Source organism: Diorhabda carinulata, chromosome 3, assembly GCF_026250575.1.
Source record: "Diorhabda carinulata isolate Delta chromosome 3, icDioCari1.1, whole genome shotgun sequence".
NCBI lineage: Eukaryota > Metazoa > Arthropoda > Insecta > Coleoptera > Chrysomelidae > Diorhabda > Diorhabda carinulata.
The window spans coordinates 14,352,136-14,379,308 of NC_079462.1; the positions used below are offsets into that span (position 1 = coordinate 14,352,136).

Here is a 27,173-nt window from a genome sequence, read left to right on the forward strand (position 1 = left end):
ATAGACATCAATTGGATTCAATGGACGTCGATTCATGTCATTTGAGATCATTTTTCATTTCATGAACTAATTATTATGAGAAATGTCTTGAAATAATGAGGACAAAATTATTAAATAAATGAAATTATTTATCTTTTTCTTGTTTTGTTTTTCATGGAAACTTCCTTTTATAAATTGAGAATTTTGTTAATATTTTCTGATTGCTGACGGTAAAAAATGCGCTACAGAGTAAGTTGAATAACTCAATAAACAAGTATTTATTAACATAGATTATGAATAAATAAAGTGGTTTTAATAATCTGACTACTGTTCTCGTTGAATGTCAAGAATATTAAGAACACACTATGCCCTCTTAAATACTAATCCTATTGTATACAAAAGATATAATCAATTATATTTATGGTTGTCACGTCACATCAATACAACAATACGGATATGTAATTTGATGAGTTAATGGAATTTCAAGTATCTAAGGGTCAGTCACATTAATATAAGACACAAAGTAGGACATATTGTATACCTATATGTATAAATATATGTTTAACAGATCTTAAATGGTTCCCATTGGGATTGGGTGGATAATTTTCTATTTGTTCTATTAATTTTGAGTTTAGGGCAGCAACTAAGATATGATTAAAGTAATTTGATGAGATATATCAGATCTTTAGCTAGAATTCAATAAAATACTTCGAAGAGGTTCAGTGGCAACGTTGGTTTTTTTAAGACGCCTCAGAAAATTGTTTTGTAATAATAAGTTGTCAGTATGAAGATCATTGTTTGAAATTCGTCGACTTGAACTCTGGAAAATGGTAATATCAACGGAAATGCATCAGATAACAATTTTTTAAATGATTGGAAATATAACCCAGATAAAACAATAAGTAAATTGCTCATTTTATGAGGAATTTCCTGATTCACCCTTTTTATTCCAAGTAACAATTAATAATGATGGAAACAAATTGGATGTGACGCTTGAGTTTAAGAAAAAGCTATACATCAATAGTAAACATATTAAAAGAAAATAACATCGATCTCTATATGATAATACCTACACAGGAGCTCATGGAAGTAGATTTCAATAGCAGAAATTTTGGTGAGCAAATAATGTATATGTTGGATAACAAAAGTAATTTTAATTTTCATATTATCTGGTGGATTTTTATTTAACGGTCATGCTATTGAGCAACTGGTTGAATAAGAACACACCCAATGCCCTCAAAAGGTTAATTTGGGCAGATCTTATTGAACCATATCATTAGCTCCTTTTTTATTGAAGGGAATTTGAATAGTGCTCAGTACTTGAAATCACTTCAAGATAATGTCATTCCAGCCAGGGATCTTTCAAGTTCCAGTGAATGCGCTACATTAATAGACTTATTACTATATGAGAATATCTGAGGTTTATTACCTGTTGTGCTAGTTACAGATTTTGAGCCTTAAAGCTCAATATACCTATTTTTAGACTGAGAAAGACAGTAAAAAGAAAAGAAAATACTATCAATAGAAAAATCTTATTTTTATTAATATTGATATGTTTATTTTTTTATTTTTCACATGTGTTCAACCTTATAATGTGGAGAGATAATGTTTTCCATAACTAACACTCGAAGAAGGAGTTGTGGGTTCAACTTTAAGAAGTCTTGGATGCTTGCTAAAGAATTTCCAGGTCATTTTTTTCCTTAAACGCGAAGCTATTCGACTAGCATCAAAATGTCAGAGACAATCTTGATATACTTTGACAACCATTGTACTTATTATGAAGATGAGCCACTTTAACATATGTTAGTTATCCAAATCTGTTCTATTAATCTTCTTTTTTTTGTTTTCAGGAGCATCACATCTGCTGTTATTTATCTATGGTAAGTTATTTTTCACTGCATATTGAAAAGCAACATCTATATATGCAATTACTCTAAAATATTTCTCGCCGGATTGAAAAGTTCATTTTTGGTCCTCGATATGTAGACCAAAAGGTCTTCTTTCCTGGTAAGGACTTTCAGCTCGGTTGACAAAAATCAAGAATACCCTTATTTTTTCTCTAGGGCTGTTATTGTACTATTCACTAATAATTATCTACGCCATGAAAATCGTACAAGACGTTTCCGAGATAATTGAGGCGATCCATACAATTTATATTTTATAGATATTGGTACCTGGAAGAACATTCTGTGTTGAGTGAAACATTTCATTTGTTACAAATGTAAATTGTTGGATTTTTTTTATGGCCACTTACACAGGTACGATTACAATTATATTAGTATTTACATACAACATACATTAACACATTATCAATATATAATTGTTCTATATTTTATGGTAAAGATGCACATCTTAGAAATTGAAGCACCAAAGAGATTTGCTTCATGTCATTCAGGATGTCTTTGTAATTGGTCTTGAATTGGAACTGCAATCTTCGGGGGGTATATTTGTGGCATTCAGTTAATATATGTTTTATCGTCAAATTGGAACTACTCTGATGTAAATGGGTCTGACCGTAGAAGACATCAGATAACCATGAGTAAGTCTTGAGTGTTCGATTCTTGTTAGATTTAAATACAACTTATACTTAGAGTTCCAGAGTTCCTTTTCACGATTAATTGGTCTAACTAATTCCAAACCAAGCCTATCTGTCACAGTAGAGGCTAGGTGTGGTTCAGGACCCCTAATTTCCCCTAGGATTAGAAAATATCTATCTTAGAATGTAACCGCTTATACAATATTGAAACCTTCCACCATAGAAGCATTTATGGTCCAGGAAAAAATAAAGCTTTTTTCATTTCATTTAAATCTTATAGGTGTATATGAATTGGTCGTTCAAATTGATTCCTTTCATATAAACTAGACATTTGAATCGATATACTTTTTGGAATATCGATTGGTGGATTTTAGGGCCTTAGAACATAATTTATCAAAATTGTAACAATATTATTGTCATTTCATCAGACCATATTCAATTTCCCATTAGGAATCATCCAAAATTTTTGCCATACTTCTCAAGAAAATGTCTGTTTGTATCGTATAGAGGTAGTTTTTCTGTAATTTACTCCATTTTCACGTAATGTCCCTATTCCCACAAGACTTTTTAAGTTTGTTTAAGTGTTATTCTCAATTAATCAAAATAGTTATTTATGCTACAAGTGAGTAAAGTAATACTTTTTTCACGAGTAGAACAATTTGACGGCAATTCCTATGAGCGAAAAAAGTTTCTCTACTCAAGACTAAATTTCTTCTACGTCCGTATACTTGAAAAAATTCGATGAAACTCAATTTTTATTTTGTAATAGTAATATTAAAAGTACAATAGTGAGCATTATTAATTTGATAATCAATTAATTAATCGTTAATTAATTAATTATTAAATTAATTTACAGTGTTGCTTGAAGTCGAACTAGTTGTTCCCGTTAAAATTTTCAATGCGGAATCAATTTTATTTTATATAAAGTCGTCTACGTAACCTTCCACGACTGTGGTGGATTTCCACCCACCGTGCTTCTTTATATATCACCAGTGGAATCCACTAATAGAGATGCCGAAGAGAGTTGAAATGAGTTGAAATGTATGCCCAATGTAGTTTTTTGGATTTGGTAAATTAAAATATGTTGCGATAAACGAGCGAATTTTTGAAAAGATATGACACCTACAACTTGGGTTTTGCATTCTCCATTTCTATACTTCTATACTATAGAAACGATCTGTTTTGACATTTGTGGGTCATTGGTTTTTATATTTTTTATAAATGTTAACCAAGTTTAATCTATTGTTAGATATTTCACCAATAACAGTAAATCGACGTTGAACATGAGTTTTGGTATCAGGTACTGTAATAATTATTAATATTTAAAAAAAACTGCAAGTACCCTATTACGCTAAAGTTTTTTCCTCTTCCCGGATTAACCAGGTAGAATATTCCAAGTAGTCAATTGGGGATTTCCAACTTTATTTCCAATACTTGCAGTGGGGATTGATGTTTGCAATTTTTTTTAATCATTAATTCATCACTTCACCACTTCATCAGTGGCCGTAAGTCGTTCAATGTGAACATTAAATTTTTCAGTGCAATTAATTTTGTTTGAAACTCTTTAAAACCAATTTACCCTAAAAATACAAGGAAAAACGTTTGAGCACGGGAACCCAGGAAATACATAGCATCATGCAATCCTCATAAGTAGTTCAAGATCATTGTTGCAAAGGATTTTTTTGAGCTTCATAAACTTTGATTTCACTTTGACCATCTTGCTTATATTCAATTTATTGTTAATTACGGTTCCTGAGCACGTTATTATTTCTACTTAATTTATTTGTAGGTCAATAAACGCGATTTCTCCTTTTGGTAAATTTGTTTTTCTAGTAATGTCCATGTAATTAGTCTTGTTTGTATTGAGCATGCAATAAAGGCCTTATTTTGAACAACAACCACAAAGAGATTATAAACTGACTTATGTGTTTTACATTCAACAGAAGCATGGATGATTTTATTGTTAAAAAAATTTTAGAATCCACATGTTTTTGTGTATTAATTTGGGAAACAAATATTTCTGAAAACAAAATGCACATAGTGATAAAATTGTTACATGAACAATAGTAGGAAAGCGTACGTGTTATTTTCAACATCCATCAAAGACCAAGAAGCGAACAGAATAGTAGGATTGTATGATCATTTTAAAACACCCATTATATATGCTTTGTTGAGAAACGTAAGGGGTTTCTTTATAAGCTCAAGTGTATTATTTTGAAAAAGATCTCTTTTAAGGTAATTATTTCCTATTTATACGGTTAAAGTCAAATCTATGAAATAAAAATCGAATGTTAAATGCGACTAGTACCAACATATATTATAAGCACCTCTGTATAATGGTCTATGCACATTTACAATGCTTTTGTTACTATCTCAACTAACAAGATCAGCTCAAGTTTTAATACGAAAGTTCCAGATGATTGAATATCCTCAAAATTTGTAGAGTTAACACAGAATGTAATTACCAGTTTTTCTAGTGCTTTTTCGATAGCCTGCTGGAAGTTACGAAAAATAATATTTACACCAACTTCAAGTATATAGGAGTTTATATAAGTGATGTAGTTTCACATAATAATTTCAGTTAACACTTTTATTTTTCTAAGATACAAACACATTTAGTCATTTACCCTTCATATTAATTCTAGAATATGAAAAAAAATTACATATTAGTCGGGTAATGTGGATACATACAAAAAATCAGTTTAGAGCATACTACGAGGGTTTATTTTTGATTTGCGGAAATAGAAAGAAGCCACTACGGCGGATAACCCAACAATTTGATGTTTTGACTGTTCAAAAAAGTTTGAACTGTTGGAAACACTTATATCAAACAAATTGAAAGATCTACGTTTTCTAATGGAATGGTGATGATATTTCCAATTATTCCGAAAAAACAGAAAACCATTTGCGTCGAAGTGCTTTGTACGCCAACAGCTCTTGTTGGATTTGGGTCGTCTTGAAAGTCCTATGAAATTGCATGTTGCTAAGTATTGGGTTCATATGCATAGATCCATGATTCGTCGCGTGTCACGATCTTAAAGACGTCCGTTGAGGCACCGTGATTAATTTTTTTAGCATTTCATTGCACCAATCGACACGAGTTTTTTTTGTGCGATTGTCAAATTATGCATATCCGACGCGGACAAATTCTTTCGACAGCCAAATGTTCATATGCAATATTGAGTGTATGCGAATGGAACTAATGCCTCGGTATATCATGTAACGATCTTGAAATATCAGTTTACGAACAGCAAATTCGAAGCAGGTGGCTCCAGATGGTGCTTCGTCACCAAATTCGAAGTGAGTTGATCGGCACACTGCTGTTAGTTTAATCCTCGTCGAAAATCATGTAAAATCATCGCACGATTCAACTCCAATAGCACTCGTATGACAACAAGTTCTGAGTACTTTCATGATAAAAGATCTCAAAATTTATGATGGCTAGGTCAGATTTGACATATAGTTACATCAGCGTTGCCATATTTCAAAATTTAAGTAGCAACTCTCGTATATCTTTCACTCTCGTATTTATTTCACCTACAAACTTTGAAAATAAGACTTTGTTATTGCTCCCAGAGCGATTTGACCAATACGATAAAAGCTTTTAAATTTTAGTGGTAATAAAAAGAGATGTTACGCTCCCGACTTTCGAAAAGATTAAAGAGTTCTTTCAAATCGGTTGAGAATTTTAAATAGCCACAGGTATATCTGTAAGCAATAAATCATCATTTGATCCGAAAATTCTGATAATTTGAACTTGAACGGGATTAAAATTTTGGGATAAAGTTCTTCTCTAATTCATCGGTTTTATCTTTTTTAATATTTCATCATAGCCTAAAAGTAATAATTGTAAACGACCATTAAGTATACAGATTTATAGGGTGTTTGATTGAAAATGGTAACATAACGTAATATGAAGTATACTGGTACAAATTTCTTCAATTTTTTATTTCTTAGACCTTTTGATATATTAATGCCTCTAAATGTTCTTGATTTCAGGTCTCTCCTGTTTTAAAATATAATAAGTAACGTTTCGTCTTCTTTCTCTGAAATATGATATTGACACTGACAATTTGCGTAGCTATATTGATCAATAGATCACCTACATCATGAACATGAGAATAAGAATAAAAACAAACTATTATATAAGTCTTTTTCATTATTTATAGTATTTTCGTTTTTATGTATGTGAACCATTTTTAAAAATTCTCTTTTTCGTGTATTATATTCCGAACCAATAATTTTTGAATCTTTATAATTGAACTAGGTGTTGTTTGCCATATAAATTATTTCTAGGGAAAAAAATAACTAACTTATTGTAAGTGTTTGAGGATGTGGTATAAGAGTGAAAGAGGATGGAGCGCTGTAAGCGATGAGCGAATATAAAAATAGCAAAACATTTTTTATTTTATTCGTTATAATTTATTCCTAAAAATTATATATATATCTATAATTAATTACGACAGTAACACTAACAAACAATATCAATCTCTTAATGCTATAGCGTGACAATATTTTTGTTAGCTCATCTTCAGCTAACACAAACTGGATGGTTTACCCACTCGAGAGCATGCTACGTATAATAAAATTGTCCGCGTGAAAAACATGGTGTGCTCAAATCTAAGCCACAAACAGACATCGTTTGTCTTGGGATTTATTGATAGTCATTGCAAATGTCAATCTAATCGTAAACTGAATAAGTTTAAATTAAATTGGCCCGTCTGTAGGTATAATATGGATTCGTGGTATTAATATATTTTCACCTCGAGACTTGCCATTTAAGATTCTGGCTTTGATAACGTTTTTCATTAATTTTTGAAAGACTAATCGCGTACCGTTGCACAGCCGTGGCGGGTTCAGATTACGAAGCAAAATAATCGAAGATCCAACCTTCATTTGTAAATTATGTGGTGGCATGCCTGGCAAATCCAGTGAGTTCAAAAACTCTGTTGGAAAATTTACAGCTTCGCTGGTAACGCAAACTGTATCAATAGATGTATGATACCAAGTTCTCTGGCAACAACTGTTGTATCTTCAGATTTAAATCGTCAACGTCCACATTTTTTGCCGCTAAAATTGCTCTTTCTGCAAGCCATTTGGTTTGCGAATTAATGATTGTGTAAAAATCGGTCGGTAATATTACGCATCCAGTTTTATCTTTAGTAACTTTTCCTTCACCGATATATGGATAAATAAAAATAAAAAAATTATGGATTTTATAACAAATGGTTAAGAATAATTTACACTCACAACACAATAGCCGTTATTGGCGGGAGCTCGTGACACGTTGACTACTTTTGAGGTTATGTTAATGACTTAATTGACAAATCGTGCGAACTACACTCAACATTAATAATTATTGATAAAATAGGAATGAGAATATTGAGAGGTCTGCCCTATGTAGACATCGTCACAATTAGTACAAGGCACTTGATATATGATATTACTTAGTTGTTTTTTGGTGTTTTAGATTTTAATTTAGTGAAATATTTGAATAATGTATTATGTTCTTCATGACTTATACTAATATCATATTCATTAAAATAATTTGATAGTTGTTGGGAAAGTCCTTGTACATATGGTAAGGAAAACAGAAAATAGACAATAGATGTAAGGACTGGGGATAGGTTGATTTTTCTTATTAGAACAAAGTCCTATTTTGATTTTATTCTTATTTTGATGTTCATGATGTAGGTGATCTATTGATTAATATAAATATACAAATTGTCAGTGTCAATTTCATATTTTGATAAAGAAAAGTCGATACGTTACTTTTTCATCAATCTCTTAAAAATTATTGAAAAAAACTAATTTAAAAAAAAACATTTAGAAGCAATAGTATTCTGGTACTAGTTATAAATTGGAATTTAACGAAAATTAAATTTTTCAAAGAAAAAAATACTTTTTTCATTTGGCAATGGAAAAGCTTTCGATTCGAGAAATTAAACAACTTTATCCACGACTGTTTTATAATGTACCTATTATAAGTCTACTTGCTCGATCTTAATAATATTCACTAATCACGGCAGTGTTAATAAATTCATCACTGCTGTCAGATGCTTTTTCGATTTAACTACATTAAATTGTTTTGCTAAACAAATGGTTTTCATAACTTCATCATATGAAGCGCTAGTAAATGTTTCCAATTAACTTCTGTAAACATAAGAAAACCTAGAGCAATAAACTTTCCTAGACCAGATTCGAACCTGGGAACTGCAGTTTCAAGTCACGGAGCATTAATACTAAGCTTTTAGCGACACTGAATGTACTTATCGTATATCTGTTTTTTAACGTACCGTAGTTTTTAAAAAAATTATAAATTCAAGTAGTATTGAAACAATATAAATTTTAACATTATTGAGTAATTAGCTATCCAAGTGTTTCAATATTTTATGTCAAATAATGTTGAAACTACCCGAAATTAGAGAATCTTCTCAAATTGCCTCATTGTATTTATTGCCGCAAAAGTGAAAAAATGTATGTGGCATATGAATTTTGAACTGGCAAAAAGGATTATTCATACCATTTATACCAAAAAATAATTTCCTTCTATAATATTAGATACCCAATACTTATGATACTGATACATAGATTTTTGTGTTGGTTATTATGGAGATATACGATTATTATAATTTTCAATTTTCAATAACTGTTTACTAAATTTAAATGAACAATAATGTATTGTAAGAAATATTTGTTAAAATAAAATAGTATTATTTCCAACAAAGTAACAAATAAAAATAAGTATTTAGTAGTCGTGGATAGAATATAGTATTCTACTCGCGTATAATGAGTTATTCACTCGGTAATTTATGCCACTCGATAGTGATCGTGCTTCATTATACACCCTCCAATAATATACTATTTTCATTTCAACCTAAAAACCTAAGTTTATAATCTAGGTGTCACTTGTGATCCATCCTGGCTACAAGTTAGGTTTCTTTCGAAAAATTTTAGTGCGGAAAAACAACAGAATTTCACAGATTAATCTTGATTGTCAAAGTTTTATTACATTGATTGACAATATTGAAAACGCAATAACATTTTCTAAATTGGATACGATTCATTGTTCAGTAATATCTAGTCAAGAAATTTTAGAAATGATGAAATATTTAAGTACTATTTATAATGTCCGGCATTAGAAGAGAAATATTATTGTAAAGAAACATTTAAGTTAAAAGACAATTGTACTATTGAATTGTTATTTTAAAATAAGTTATCCATCAATTATAAAAATTCCAAAGAACTGTAGTATTCAAATAGAAAGTGAAATTTTCTCAACCAACATACAAATTAAAAAAGGAAAATCGATAATATTACCAAAATTAAACTTCAAATTTTTGAATAATCAAATTTATAAATCTCCAAATTTAACCAACACCGATTTTGACAAATTATATGAAATAAATAAAATTGCTAGAAATATAAAACCAATTCATGAAATTTATAATCCGCAAAGCCATGTATCAATTGGACTATTTACTATAATAATAATAATTTGTCTACTTTTAATGACATTATGGTTCATTCGTAAATATAAAAGTAAATTTGTAAGAAAACAGAAATTTGAAGAAAAGAAGAAAGAAAACCTCGAATTAGAAGAAGGAAGACAACAAGACATGAAAAATACCTCCGTCATTTTTCATTCTTAGCGATGGGGGAGTTACATGGAGAAAATTCTAGAAGGACATTTATATAAAACGCAATTGTATTAAATATCATAAACACTTTATCAGCAATTATTTTATTATAAATACAAATGATTGTAAACAACTTAGCAATATAAATATAACTTAGAATATATAGTTCAAGCAATGAATATATGTATCGCTCTTGAATATATAGTTCATTCAATGAATATTAGTTAGTTCGCTTTTGAGATTAATTGTATTCATTTTATTTATATTGTAAAATAAATTTTTAAAAATAATTTTCGAAAACCGAAAATTATAATTCGATTGTCTTTCTTATAGTGCGGCAAAAACATGAATAAAAATGGATGTTACTAGTGCTCCTCTCGCACTCTAATTTTCTCAAGATTGTTGTTGTCGACGTCACCACAAAAGAATATCAGCTCAAGACCAATGGCTTTTTGTGAAAACATTTGAATATTTCCTTTTCCCCGTTTTTCCATATTCTCAATTCATTTTTCTAGTTTAGTGTGTTCGGAAAAGCTGTGAATATTGATTACTCCAATCATTTGTATGGAACGCTTGAATTATCTCGGAAACAGCATGTACAATTTCTATGAATTTTGGTTCCTGAAAGTTTTATAATAAGGCGGATATTATTGTGGTATTTAAATTATTGTGAAATTTTTCGATAGATCATCTATATTTCTTTATCGTTTTGGTATTCCTCAGGCGTGGTGAAAATCTTTCAACTAATGTTTCCCACTTCAATTGTGATACTTTTAGAACTAACATTACAATAATTTTGATACAACTTAAATGATAAATTAATGCTTGCTATGATTGAAATTTAGCCATTATATATACACTCATTTTCCTAGATAGCCAATTTTCCATATTTTGTTCAATTCTTTCCTTCCAGGTCCTTGAGGGCCTTCTTCTTCTCCTTCTATTCTACGCTTTATACATCAAAATGCTTTTTGTTTGGATCCATACTCATCACATGTCCGTACCAAAGCAGTTATTCAGTCTGTATTCTCTCTGAAGTCGTATACACTCGACCTGTTATTCGTCCTGTATCTTCATTCCGTATATGCTCTGTTCTGGATATCCTGCACGATCTTCTTAAGTAGTCTATTTCCACAGCCTCCATATTTTTCTACTATCTATTTTTTAGTTGTTAGCACTAACATCCCTAGGTTAAAAGAGGTTTCACTATGACTTCCCGCTATTTATGAAATAAGTATTAAAACAACGTTTTATTTTGTGAGTGGAAAAAATGGAAATTATGGTAAACAAAAGTATTATTTTTGACATTTAATGAAGTTATTAATTTTTTGAATTTTTTTAGTATTAAGAGTTCTTGGTGGATAATGGAATTCTGGAAATGAAATCAAACACACGTAAAAGTGAATTTTTAGAAATGGTTCCGATACATAGGAATAAGAAAGCTGTCAATGATAAAAAAGACCTCAATTTTTAATACAACTACAAATAATTTATTTGATGGCTGCTACATACTTTTGAAATTTAACAACAGAAGGAGAATATTTTTTGATGAAACATGTCTATTTTCATTTTATTTTAATTGTGATATTCTTGTTGCTAAGGCTTAACGAAAAATGCTGGCTGGCAAAAGTTAGTGAAAAAGCCCAAGTATACTCATTATTTAAAAAAAAAATGGAACATATTCATCTCTGCAAGGGCTGGTCGTTATGTAATCCCGGAAGCTCTTTTTGAGGAGTAACTGTCTGCTGTGCGAAACGATAGTTAAGAAAAGATACCAATAATATCAATATTCTCACAAAAGATTTTCTAATTTGAGCTTATTTGCTTAGTACTTTGTCATTATGTGACAAACCGAATGCAGAGCCGTATTAACAAAACATCAAATGTTTCAACTGCAAATCAAGAGGACATTTTTAATCACAATGTCTGAAACCGACCAGAGAGGAATCAGTTCTACGATTACTTCTATCATTGGAAAGAGTCCGTATGAATTTTTCATCGGATACAGGCCACGAGGTATTACCGACGCTGAATTTTACGTATGTAAAAGACCAGATCTGGCTGCAATAAGGAATGACATTGCTTGAATGCTTCACCAAAGATGTTTGTAGTGGCACAATATGTTCTTATCCAAAAGGCAGAGGGACAGAGTAGGAAAATCAAGCCTCTTTTTAAAGGGGCCTTTTTACGTGGTTAGGGATTTGCTTGGTTCGAATCGTTCGAGTGAGGTATTTACAGGTATATGCTCCTAAGAAAGGATAAACCTATTTATAGAAAATGGAAAAGGACAAAAAAAGAAATTTTTAGAATCGGTTCACGAGAAAGTTGCCAATGATAAAAACAACCCAGGTTGAAGAACTTCATTTATCGTCTTTAAAATAGATTTCTATTCAGATATTCATGTTGTAGGTGGACTATCTATTAATATAATCATCTAAGTTATCAATGTAAAGTCTTATTTTGACGGAAGTCGAAATAAGTTGGAACGTAAAATTTTTCATCTGTTGTAAACAGTACTTTCCAATTAAAAGATATACAAAATCAAGAAATATAACTATAACTCATTGCAAATTATGGTAATCAAGTGCAGAGACACTTACGTAAAAAATATTAACAGAAAAGATCAAACAATGTGAATACCATCATGAATTAAACCCCAAGTTATATATAAGTCTTCTTCTCTACTTCTTTCTCCTTTCTTAAGATTTATTCTTGCTCCTCCTACTTTTCAGCCTCTTGAGAAGTAGATGTCCAGCTTTTGTTTCATACCTTAGGAGGTCCACCGCGGCCGGGAGGGCGCCTTGAAGCTGGTGTTTCTCATTCCTTGCCCATCTACCTTCTAACATTCTGTCGATGTTCTCTTCAGTATATTCATCTTGATCTCGTGAATCGTACTATATCCTAAACTTTCAGACTTTTATATCTTCACTTCTTATTGGATCTCTTAGACTAACTCCTTTAATAGATCTCAATTTTTCATTTCTGCTGCCCTCATCATGTTCTTCGTTTTGGTTGTGTCCGCTTGAGACTCCATTGCATATGTACTCGTACATACGAACTTAAACATCTGTGGAAATACTTTTTTCCATCTGATATCCCGCAGATAGCCAGGGATTCTTGTGGTCTCATTTACTTGAGTTTTTACCTCCTGTTATATGTTTTTGGCTTATGTGATCTCGACTCTTAGGTATATACATTGCATTCACTAGTTGATCGAGTTGCCATTCACAGCTAGTATACATCTTGTAAGCTCTTTTGCTATTAACATTTTCGGTTGTTGTTTGGAACCAATATAGTAAGCGTTATAGGTCATCCTCGTTTTCGTCTATTAAGATTGCGTCGTTGACGTAGCATAATATCTTCGTCCCATCTTAAATCCTCCAGAAATTTCTTTTACGCTAATAATTGTTTTATTCATAATTGAATTAAATATAATTGGCTTAAACTGTCACTTATTCCTGTTAGTATTGAAGTTTGTTCGGTAAACCCCCGCTGCATTTTGATCTGTGTTTTTTTGTTCCTATAGAGCTCTTCTATTATTTACTTTTATGTGATTAACGGGTGTCCTGTGTTCCAAAAGTATATAAATAATGTCAGCTATTTGAACTCAATCAAATATTTTCTTGAGATCGACAAAACAAAAGAAATAGGGACTTTTGATAATGAATGGATTTTTTAATCATTTGTTCGAGATTAAAAATCACCTCTTTTGTCGATCTATTTTTCTGAAGCCTTCTTATTCTTCACTTTTTTCTATTTATTCATTACACTTTCATATACATGTCGTTTACTAGTAACTTACTCTGTATACTATTCGTATACCTCATTCAAATAGAATTGCATTGAAAATCGCATGATATTATTTATCAATCATAGTAAAATTGAATATTATACTGGAAATAATGGTACATTAACAATAAATAATCGACAGGCAACAATAAAACATCTACATGCGGTAATAAAATGATATCAATAAGCCGACTGTCATGTGTATAATGGAAAATAAAACACATCATTATTATAAATCACCTAAATGTTACATGATTAGTTCACAATCATATTAATTCCCACAATTCTTGTTTACCCCACCATCATTATTTATTTAACAAACCAATTATTCATTTATTGTATAATATGAGATTTACATCAAAATTCCACATAATTTATTATATTGAAATAGATGTCTATTCAATTGTTATGTTGTAATTTTTGAAGTATGGGATTAATATAGGTAAGGATTAATAATTTTCTACGGGTAGAGTCACGTTGGACAATTTGACATTTCTCTACGTTGTAATATCTGGGTGGTTACGTATGGATAATATTTTGTCACCAAATATAACACCTCGTAATTCGGTAAAATCGCCAGTATGAAAATACAGTTGCTGTGTTCTGTGCCAAATGACATTAGAATACGAGATGTACGAGGATGTATTGATATCTAGGTTAGCTTAGACCAGTTCCCTGCATAAACAAAATATTGCGTTACCATAGCAACGAAAAATAACTTATTAGAAGTGTCAGTGTAAAGTTTGACGTCAAAAAAAGTAAACCAGAGTTACGCAATAAATTGAAAGAAAAAAGAATTCCAGAAATTTTGAAAATAGAAAAATTGGAGTAGCGAGCCATCATCAAGTTCCTGTATTTAAAAGAGATAAGAGGTAAGCAGATTTACGAAGATATGCTCAGTACCCTTGGTGATCAATATCCTTCGTATGCGACCGTGAAAAATTGGACTGCAAGCTTCAAAAGAGGTAAATTTTCCATTGAAGATGATGACCGATAGGGAAGGCCATTTGTCAGTCGCCGAAAATATCGACGCAGCTCATGACATGATTTTATCAAACCGTCGAATTGGGCTAAAACGGATACCTGAAGCCCTGAATATTTCATACGAACACGCTCATCATATAGTTCACGTCAATTGGGACATGAGAAAAATTGCTGCAAAATAGATCCCCAAATGTTTGAATGTTAACCAAAAGCGTGCAAGAGTAGAAGCATCGAGTTCGATCTGTGTTCGATTTGAAAACGATGTAGACTTCTTAAACCGAATTGTTATTATGGATGAGACTTGGGTACATTTCTATGATCCAGAAACAAAGCAACAATCGATGGAATGGCGACACTCTGATTCTTCAAGACCCAAGAAGTTTCGTGTCCAAAAATCTGCTGGAAAAGTTCTTGCTTCAGATTTTTAGGATTGCCATGGAGTGATCGTGTTTGATTTTTTGGATAAGGGTAGAACAATAACTGGAGATTACTATTCGATATTACTGACCACTCTACGGGAAAATATTAAACAGAAAAGACGCGGAAAGCTATCCAAAGGTGTTTTGTTTTTGCAGGACAACGCAACGAAATATTAAAACTCACGTGTTATCTGCTTCTAATACACTTGGTATTATCTGCTGTGGTTCACTTTAATGACTTCACAACTACGAGGCGGTTACTTGCCTCAACGTTTCTTGGCCGAGGTCATAATGCAACTGACTAAGGTCCGCTGCCTCAGGAGCTCTATCATCGAGGCCGCCAAGCAAACTAACTGCCTTATCTCCACATGTTTTTTTTTCTTATTTAATTTTTTTTTCACGCATAAACCACGCAGGGTTATTAGCGAGTGATTAACGTTTAGTACATCTAGATTTTGCTACTTAGTCTGCAGTCTTTCAGGTAGTTCATAAGTTTCTTTGGGTCTTCTTGTAGTAGCTTTTCCAGTGAATGTGGCAATTGATTTATTTTCCGTTCATTGTCATATTTAAAACAGTCAGAGGTGTTTCACTGTTAATTCACACATCCTGCACGTTTGTTTGTGTCTTCCCGCTCATAGGTAGTCATGTGTGTACGAGTATGTCAGATTTATAGACGGGAGAGGGTCACTTGTTCCCTTCTACTTACCTTGTTGGAGATATACTCATGCTAATTTTTAACGACTTCGTAAAATTCGTGTTGGTTCTGATTTGCATTTCCTTGTCATTTTTCTTATTATATCTTCTTAAAAAATGCTTTGAAATCGGTATGTACTACATAGTTACTCTTTACCGATTGCTCATTGTTGTATGTATTTTTTGCTAATCCATCTACTACTTTTTTCCGGTGTGAGATGGAATTAACATTTATCTTGTTGTTTCTGCAAGTGAATAGTTCCTTCTTAATATGAATGACAATAGGATGGTTGGAATATTGTTGGCAGAATGCCGTTAGTGAAATTTGGCAATCTGTTATTATGAGGATAGTCTTGAATCGAAATCCTTAAGTACTGCTAGAATGGCAAACAGTTCAGCAGAGTGGATAGATGTGATAGGACGGAGTACAAAGGATTTCGACAGGTTTTCGGGGTAGAAGGAGGCTCCAATTTCATCTTGATTTTTTGAAGCATCTGTGTATACCTCATAAAAGTTGTTGTATTCACTTAAGCTTTTTAGGAATTTTTTTTTGTTGGTGTTTCTGATTTATTGAGATGGGCAAGTTCTAGGTTTGTAGTAGAGAATCGTATTGTCCATGGAGAGATAGCATCTATTGATGATAGATCATAGATATTTGGAAATTGCGGATTCATACTGGATAGATATGTGTTGACTCTGTGATAGAAAGGGTGATTTGGTAATTAGTTGTTAGGCTGTTAATTTCTTTTTACGGATTAACGAATTTCTTGTATTTGACAATACAGAGACCGCATACGAGATGCTCAGATATTGTCTTTGGTAAGAAAGTGGTAGCTTTCCAGTATCTTTAAGAAATTGTATATTTTTCTTTGAGCTGTGGAATTTACAAATGTTTTATTTGTATATGTCATTCGAGCCCATCGTTTGGATATCCATACTTGTTTAAATTTCGCGTGAAATAATTTCGTGTTTATGGGTTTGTTAAGGAAATTGGTCAACTAATAAATAATTTTTGTAAATACCATTGACTGTATTGTTAGCTCAAGTTTCAAATTCGTTTCTTATATATCCGTGTTTATTACAACGTTTAAGCTTCTTCTTTGAATTTATTATAAAGAAAGGTGCTAGGATAGTTATTTCTTCTTTGATTTAAGGCATGATCTAAATCCATGATCTAAATATCCTTGACCTTTGAATTCTACGGAGAAAAGGGAAGCTATCTGAATAGAAATAATAATTAAGATAGAAAAGGGAAGAAAATTTTGATAACCATGGAGAAAATTAGATCACCTAACAACAACGAAAGGGATTTTTGATGGTGGACTCATACTATTTATATTTTTTTAACTTCAATTATTATATCTTGGTATTAATTGGAAATGGCAATATGTGTGAACTGTTTACAAATACTAAGAAAAAAATAGTGAAAGAACACTGAACTTAGCCTCGAATATTGATAACATTTACTATGTGGTAATGAGCTGTTGCGAGGCACTCTCTAATGGCCGATCCACACTCGCACGCGAATCACATCGTGAATAGCAGCGCGAATCGTGGATAAGATTCCCAACAGTTCACACTCGCAGGTTTGCCCCAGGCTCTTGTAATTTTTTCAATCAAAGTTCATTTGTAAGAAGTAAGGACAGTTAAAACACTACAGAAGGTACTACAATACTTTGCGCTTGGCAATTTATGGTTACATCTTATAGAAAAAATGTACAATTCAAAAGAAGCACATAAATCGGAGATGGTGGATTACCAGCACGAAAACATTCAATAAGTTTGAGTTCTAAATCGTTATCCCAAACGGTACTCATTTTGTATGTAAAATCGTGGAGTCTAAAACACAAGCGTCTGTCGCAATTGCTACCGAACGACTGAGCAACCCACAAATATGCAATCTTGTCATGTTCGCGCGCGCTTGGTGCCTGCGAAGAATATGAAAATCGGATCCACACTCATGCTTCGCGTCTTCACGCGAAAGTGTGGATGCGACTGTAGAATCGTAGTACTGAGGTAAGCCTCTACTTTATAACTGGGAAATAGAAATTTTGAAAGAGCTCTGAGTCGGAGAAATTTGCTGAATTGGGACGAAGGAAGTAATAGTCTTATTATCGATGGAATCGTTAAAAGATGCAAGACACAAAAATCAGTGTCCAGCATTTAGATTTATTGTAAAACATAAGTGATTGTATTATATACAATGCGTTTTATCCAGGGAACAATGAAGAGAAAACGGAAATGATTCTATTCAAAAGACCATTGATTACTGGACATGTAACGTTGGACAAGACTTCAGAAATGGGGAGGGACAACGGACAACTATTGCAAAGAATGTAATGAAGCATCTGCTCTGCCGGAGAACGCCAAATGCTGACGACGTCATTGTAAAAAACATTATTTGGGTTGAAAATGCTTAAAAATTAGCTGGAAAAGGGAGAAAAATAATTGTTACTGATTAGCTATTTAACTAAGTTCCTGAATCGTGTAGAATGAACTGTAACACAATGGGCCCTAGGTCTCCAAGTGAATCAGGACCAATCTAGATCGACGTTGCCCTAATTAAACTCATCTAATCAAATTTCTGTCAAATTGCCATATATTGCAAGAACTAATTGTTTTAGTTCCGCTCATAACTACTAAACCAGGTACCCGACCGAGGCTTTTAGTTAGATATGTAGATATAATTCCATCCAGTTCAGATGTTTTGAAAAATTTATGCCCTAGTAGAAATGAAAAAATTCAATTTGAAGTCATCTAATTGAAGACAATATATTTCGATTTTGATGATTCAATTATTTAATATTTCAAAATGTCACTATTTGGTTATAATACTGACAAGAATATTAATGGAATTATATCATCAAATATACCAAAAAATCCGTTCATAATGAAAAAATTGTATAGAAAGCATTTATGGACTCTTCCAAATGATATAAGGTATCATTTATATGGAAATCGGACAGCGTCAAAATTGGCATTGATTTTCAAGGATTGGGCTGTGAACATGAGAAGTAAAGATGATACAGAGTTCAAATGCTTGCTTGACCAACTTTTTTTGTATCGAATCAAACAACGATGGTTCTGTAACGAATCGAGTTGAATATAACCCATAACCCTGTATTCAGGAAGACTTGTCAAGGGATTTACACAATGTATACTGAAAATAAATTTTTAATACAAAAAAACGACAGATTATTTAAAAAATTGATGTCAAAAAAGGGCCAAATATCGAAAACAATAGACTTTTTCTAAGAAAAAATCGTCAATGGAAATTAGATGATCACTGGAATGATAATATTCCCATTTGAAGAAATACGTTTCAAAATTAGACAAAAGAGTCTGCCGAAGTAATTGGCTCAAATACAAAAAAAAAGTTTACTAATCATTTCAATAGATCGACCGCGGTTAGTCGATTGGCGATTGGAGTGAAAGAGAAAACTACGAGTGAAAACTGAATAAAACCCTACTTATATATTGACGAAGAACATCGTAATCAAATTATTAACAGCATATGTATTGGAAATACATACTCATCAGTTATAGAAACTAAAACTTCTGGATCTTCAGTTAACCTTTCTAATTGCTCTTAATCTAACCGTTTTTGCTCTGTGATTTCCCTGTAATTAGAGAAAAAATTCTTTCGAACAATTGTAAATGTCCTTGAGTTACTACTGAAAACAGTTTCCCAATGGGTTATTTACAAAAAAAATATTGTACCAGTCGTAGTAAAATGACGCAGATATTAAAAGTGAGTGTGAAAAATTGTTGTAAAGTTGTTTTGCAGGTCGTCCTAAAAGTTTAAGAAGAACAACAAAATAATAATTTTTTGACGAGAAACCAAGCCTCACACTTTAATACAAATTATATTATTTAATTCTTCCTACATCAATATACACTGAAACTAATTAGTGGATACAACTACAAAAACTCAGTGCTACATTATTCTTAAAAGTTTATATTGAATATACAAGCGCAATTGCTAAAATGCCATTTTATTTAAATCTTTCACTTTTTTCACTACACTGATTTTAGAATGCGAACGACATTGTAATTGAGTTGTGGTTTTACTTACAACATATTAGAAATTACTTCGTTTGCTGCTTGGGAAATTCCCTCTCTATTTCCAAAGTTTAACAACAAATTGTTGCCGATCCCTGCTTCCATTTCATGGTTTTATCATTTTCTTAGCTAAATTTCATCTAAAAAGTATATATTGTATAGTAGGGATGAAAAAAATTATTTTATCATCTATCACTACTATAAGAGTGTTTCCCCAAAGAGAGTTCTAATAATTTGAAATAAGTCTGAACATCTAAACAACATTCAGCTTACTATGTAATCTACTTCACGAGCGCCAAAATGCAAGTCAAAATACCGCCTGGGGAAGATAAGATTATTTTACTTTACGGCTTCATTTATTATTGGGGCCGTAAGCTAAGTGGAACTCGTTCCATAGAAAGAAGCGTGTGTTGGTAAAAGGTGAAAGAGAGGATGTAATATCTTATAAAGTGTAGAAAGTGGTGTTATAACGATTTGGAAAGGGCTTTACTATACTACGAATAATTACTAAATACGTCATTTTGCAATGTTTCATGGAAATAAACATGTTCAGAACTCTTACTATAGAATCTGATTGATATGCAATTCTTTTCCCCATTTCTCATACCTTTTCAGACAAAGAAGCATTCGAACTATCATATACTTCACTTTTATCCCAGAAATTATTTTAATTTCATATTCTCCTTATTATTTCGCGCTATCCGTTGTATTTTTTCTCTGGTCAATCTTGTTTTTTCAATCTTCATTGGCCAAGTTAAATAAATAGTTAATTCAATTTCTATGAATTATTGATATGTCCTCATTTCTCTTATTCATTGCTTATTGTTTCAATCCCATTTCGTTATTTCCTTTTCTAAGACATTTCATTTTAAATGCTTTAAGTACAGTTCCGTTTCTTTTTTTAATGAATAATAAAAGTTTGTGATCTCGAGCGCCAAACGCAACTTGGTAGAAAATCGACAAAACGGTGATTAAAAACCAAAAAAATTTCTTAGTATGTTTTTAAAGTAGACTGAATTTGCTATGATTGGTTTTAATCGTCAAAGTTTGAAAAGCCCATTTTTTTCTCGGTTTTCTCGAGTTTTGACAAAGTTGCGTTTGGCGCTGGAAGTCACAAATTTGCAATATTCATTAGATCAACATCATAAACAAGTCTGCGGAAATTCAGTACTAGCGGATATCTAAAGCAAGTTCTTTAGGGTTATAATCGCCAACATTAAAAAAAAAATTTTTTGACAAAGTTGCGTTAGGCGCTCTAGGTTTCAAACTTGGATTATTCATAAGTTCAACATTATGAAAAAGTCTGTCAAAAATCGGAACTACTGAATTTCTATAGCCAATCCTTTAGGATTATAATCGCCGATAAAAAACGATTCTCTGGGTTTTTTTTTTCGCTTTTTGACAAAGCTGCGTTCGGCGTTCTAGGTTACAAACTTGGATTATTCATGAAGCCAACATTGTAAACAAGTCTGCAAAAAATCGGAACTACCGAATCTCTTAAGCTAGTCCTTTAGAGTTATAATAGCCAACATTTAAAAAAAAACGTTTTTTTTTTATTTATGAAAAGATGCGTTCAGCGCTCTAGGTCACAAACTTAGATTATGCATCACGCCAACATCGTAAACAAGTTTGCAAAAAATCAGAACTACCGGATTTCACAAGCTAGTCTTTTAGGGTTATAATCGCGAACATTAAGAAAAAACGATTTTTCGCGGTTTTTTCGATTTTTGACAAAGTGGCTTTTGGCGCTCAAAGTCACATACTTGGATTGTTCATTATGCCAACATCGTGAACGTAAAGTTTGCAAAAAATCAGAACTACCGGATTTGACACACACTATCCCACACTTTCAGGCGACAAAGTATAATCTTCTCAGTTTATCTGATTTTCAGATGTCAATTCTCTTGTCAACTGTGATAACTGGGCGTAGATATTCATATAAAATTTACATCTGCTGTCAATTCACCTGTTTTTTTTTCCAATTTCCAATAACGAAGTGAGAAAAAAATGTGTGGGGAAATTCCATTTTCACGATGCCTTTAATGACACTAAATACGAGATACCTTCGCATTTAAAAATAAAGTTGGGGAGAGTTGCGGCTGAAGGGTTGAAAAACAAAAAGGTCCAACGTAAAATCAATTCATGTGTCCCAGTTCAGGGTAAAATTATAATAATTCTTTTCTATATTTAGGAAGTATAGGAATGAATTAAGCTCGGTATGCGTGGATTCCTATTGCCGAAGCAATGTGAAAAAGAAATTATTTAAAAAATGGAAAAATGTTTTACCGTCATCACAGATATAAATTTTTTTTGTATTCGACAGTAAATTTTATTGTCTTTTAGAAAAAAATCTCGCAAATTTCTCCATCATGCCAGAAACTTTTTTTTTATTTTTTTTTCTTTTTTATGTAGTTTTTAAAAATAGCTTGTTATGCACGCTCAAAAACTGCCGGAAAAATCCCGCATACCATCTTGAAGTGCATAAACTATATTAGCATCTACTCCAAAATGTATGATGTTCAATACATTTATTTTGGAGTAAATGCTTTTTGTCGAATAAGATGTCTTTTTCTCTGCTAAGATTTAAAAGAATATGAGGATTAATATGATTGACCACCAAAAATTTCTTCAACTTTTGATGTGCTGGACCTTTATACCACAATGGTTCCAACTTATTTTCTTGATTCAGTTGCCATCCACATTCTATTGGTTCATGCCACATAAATATGGTGCGTCAAACTTTTTGTGACAGAGTTTTGCAATCACAATAAGGAAATAGGAAAATTTGACACATATATATAAATGTTTTACCACAAACTACAACACACTGAATTAGTTGTCACTACGACACAATACAAAAAAAAAACAATATGAGTTGCTAATATTCAAAAATATAAAGATGCAACACTTCTATCCAAAATGGAAAACGAAATGACGAAACATTCGACACTTGAAGGTAAAGCAAACTGAAGGGACAGAATAGCTTGTACTTTCAAAAATGCCCAAAGAAAATCTTATCTGAATTAGAGAAAAGTAATAAATATGTACATCGAAACCATAGAGACTATATAGTCTATTGTCCTGTACTTAACTATATTATGTATGTAAAAAAACATACATCAACAAGAATAATTTTTCAAGAAACATAATTATTATTGATGTAATAATTATGTAACAATCGTAATTCGAAAAAAAGCATTTAATCCAAAATAAATGTATTGAACATCGTACATTTTGGAGTAGATGCTTTATGCACTTCAAGATGGTATGCATCATTTTTCCGGCAGTTTTTTAGCGCGCATACCAAGCTATTTTTGAAACTTACATAAAAATGAATACAATAAAAAAAAATAGTTTCCGGCGTAATGAAGAAATTTTAGTCCTCATCACACTCTTCAAATAGGTATGCCTGACCCTTCCGGCAAGAAAAAGTGATTTGCGTGATTTTTTTCTAAAAGACAATAAAATTTACTGTCGAATACAAAAAAAATTAATATACGCGATGACGGTAAAACATTTTATCCATTTTTTTAATAATTTTTTTTCACATTGTTTCGGCAATAGGAATCCACGCATATTTTTTTATTCCTATACTTATGTTCTATCTATTTGAATAAAAATTTTTTGATTCTGCCATGACGGCAGGCCTCCCGCCTAAAAAGTGTCATAACAATCTGAAATATAAATAAAAAGCGAAATTCGCTGATAAAGTTCTGATCTAGTGTGCGATTTTAAACAGGAGGATTTGCAGTGAACATTTATTTCGGAAAAAAAATTTAATATAAATAAATTAACAACTGCTTCACTAAATAATCGATTTTAGTCGGACTTAGCGAATTATTTTTTGTAAAAAAAGGGGCCCAAGATACGTGCCATAATATTTTTGAGAAATTTTAAAAAGATTTTCTCAGTTTGTCGGAAAATAAGTGTTACCGTATGGTAACGCTAGACTTTAAGTAAACTAACTCTTGTACATTTTTCATTTTTAAACACATTTCTAGAACTTACAAAAAAATAAGCAATAAAAGTGTCTTTTTGACGCACATTAGATTAGCATCTTAAGACGACAAATATCTGCATAATATAAAGACCAACGTCACCCTTTTTACACATCGTACGTTCACTAGAACAACAACCTTCTCCTACACAATGTCGTCTTTTATTATTTGGTATTCGGACGAGTAGGTGACCTTTTCCATTATATTGGAGATCATCGCCACACTGGTTTTGGATATTGCGGGATGACCCGCACCTTTCGAATGTATTCCATAATGCTTGAAGTCAAGATGGGATAAATTGCCTTTAGATTTTTTGTGAATCATCCAAGCATTTTCGACTGAAACAACAATAAGCCAGCTAAATACCATCATCACTTCTTGTTTCTCATCGAGATTCTAAAGCGCGAAATATATTAATCCATAAGATCGGTGCCTCCCATACCATTGTTGTATTTATGAATAACATCTGGCCTATTGACTTTCGTGTATTTTTTTTAATTCGCGAATAGCTTTTCACTTGGGTTAGAGGAGCTATTTCGCTGGAAGTAGATGCGACTACATTATTATCAAGCCAGTTTAGAAAAATCATTCCACTATATTGGTCAATTATTGAAGCAAAATCAAGCTTGTTAGCATTTCAAGCAAATGTTTTTTTATTGGGCAATGGAATATTTTTTGAAATTCTGTTGGCTCTCAAAGTGCCGGTCCCCCCGTTACATTGTTCTTTTAAATAAATCCAAACATCTACTCTTGTGAATAAGTTGTCCATATAAAGTTGGTACGGCAAACTTTTCTCCATTTCCGAAAACTCTCTGAGCAAGCGAAGTAGTGACGAAGTAAACTTTCAAGCCAAATCTCATAGGTTTCCCCGGATAAATTGATAATAACATCCATAGTGGCCGCAATAGTGTATCGTAGATTCATCTTTATCTTACAAAATGTACAAAATTTTTCAGGAAACTTCTTTTAATCCATTCATAGAGAGCGTAGTTTCCACATTTTGTCGACATTACTGGACTGGGCATTGTCAGCGAAATGTACGCACGCACTGCATCATTTGAAAAAATCTGCTTCTCCTAACAGCATCCGCCACCATAGTGGTATGAATGTCGTTTTTAGAGCCCCAATAAAACCTTTTGCATGGTAGTTTATTATATCCGCTTAAAATAAGGTTGCCAATGTACATTTTAATTCTTCCGCAGGGAGTTTTGGATCTCGTCAATACCGGAAAGCTGCGTAATTAGTAGATTCTCTAACAGAGCATAAGTCGTCGTTAAAAAGAATTCTGCAGGTGTCTTATTCACATTTTAGGAGTGATCTGGTGATGGATATTCCCGATACAAGTTGTCAATACCTCCTTTAATCCATAAAAAAGATCCATTTTTCTTTTTGTTCATTATCTGTTATATCATTCATATACCCTTCATGTTCACTACCAAAGTTATGAGTTTCGATTGGTGTTCATTATGAACATTTGTTGTGTTGATCAATTCTCTTATACTTAGTTAAGACTAGTTTTGCTGGCGCAGGAAGCTGGCAAGCTGGTATTTGGTCTATGTCACCTTTGTCATCTTCATCACCAGACTCTTCATCGGTAAGAACGTTACAATTGGGCGGTTCGATGTATATAGCTTCGGCATTCAGATCATCTTCAAAGACCATTTTAAGAGCTTCTGTAATGTAGAACCTTGTCTGTAAAAAAAAACGTTAAAACAAAACTCCCAGAAATGAAAATTAAACTTAATATTATGCACGGGTTTTATCAGAGCAAGAGTAGGTTTTGCCCCCGCCATTTTTCGGTAAAAAATATAAACAGGTTCCCAATTAGCCTAGCGTTACCATATGGTAACGTAAAGAAATATTCTAACCTAACTACAACATACAAATGAACTTTCATACATTAGGAACAAAAATAGATAAACATCTCTAAAAGAATAGTACAGAATAATACAGAAGTAAGTTTGTACTTAGACGGAATTAGGTTCCATGTTTTTACACACTTTACAAACGATCACTTTTTAAATTGGCAAAACTCTGAAACAAAGATGAATAAAAGAACAGCACAGTTCATCAGACATGTGCTCTGTCATCTCTCAATTGTAAGCTGGCACCATCTCTTAGTAGGTGAATAAATAAAATATATAGACTGCTTCACATAAATTCATGAAAGCGTTACCATATGGTGACGCAGGGCTATTATGGGTTAAAATAACATACCTTTCGTGCCAAAGCAAGATATCCCCCTAATCTACGTCTGTCCATTTGGAAATTTTAGGGCTCTTTCAACTCACAAAATATATAATGGAAGGTAGAAGACGAAAATGAGGTAGAACTACGGCATGAAATTTTTAGAAAAATACATGAAAAAGTTGCTCAAGTCGTTTATGACCTTATGAGAGATTTCGCAGAAAATTACGCTTAGTTGAGAAGCAGGAGCCCCTCAATTTAGTTTAAGTCATCAAATTTGTTAGATATTGAGCTATTAATTATCGTTTTATTTAAGACACTATTTTCAGAAATATATCGTTGAATATTTTCTGTCAAAATTACTAGGACATAAATTATTTGTTTATTTTCTATATAGAAATATGAAGAGAGGTACATTTTAAAATTGACGTCTTATATATCAAGTGTAATGAATCAAAATTTAAGATAAAATATTGACTAGCAATTACAATAATTAAAGTTATACAATTACATAATAGTATATCTATAAATCAGTAAACTTATTAGATAAATTCCAACTAAGAACTAAGTTTCATCTTTGTGTAAAATTATATTAAAGTAATGAACAGCTCGTGCGGCGTTTTTAATCAGAAGATTTTATAACAAATCTGCATATTTATACATGACTTTCAAAATTAGTCTAATTAACTTTTATCAAGTTGGTAAGTTATAATTTTAGATCCCACCACATACTTGTCAGTTCATATAATTGGAATAGTTAGCATTTTATTACGATATAAATATTTCTGGATTAAATTTATTTCAAATCAATTTGTGAATAAACTTAACATAGTTCAGGCTACCAAGGTAAAAATGAGATATTACCTCCCATTTCCATGAACCTGCA

The 27,173-nt window shown here is 32.0% G+C and overlaps 1 protein-coding gene across 2 annotated transcripts in view; it reads left to right on the forward strand.

The window, feature by feature from the left end:
* The window catches only part of LOC130891315 (neuropilin and tolloid-like protein 1), a 692,365-nt gene that overhangs the window by 293,031 nt on the left and 372,161 nt on the right, over positions 1–27,173 (forward strand). For both annotated transcript variants that reach the window (XM_057795951.1, XM_057795952.1), the window contains one exon: positions 1,830–1,859. In XM_057795951.1, coding sequence (XP_057651934.1) covers positions 1,830–1,859 — 30 coding nt within the window. The remainder of the gene's footprint in view (positions 1–1,829; positions 1,860–27,173) is intronic.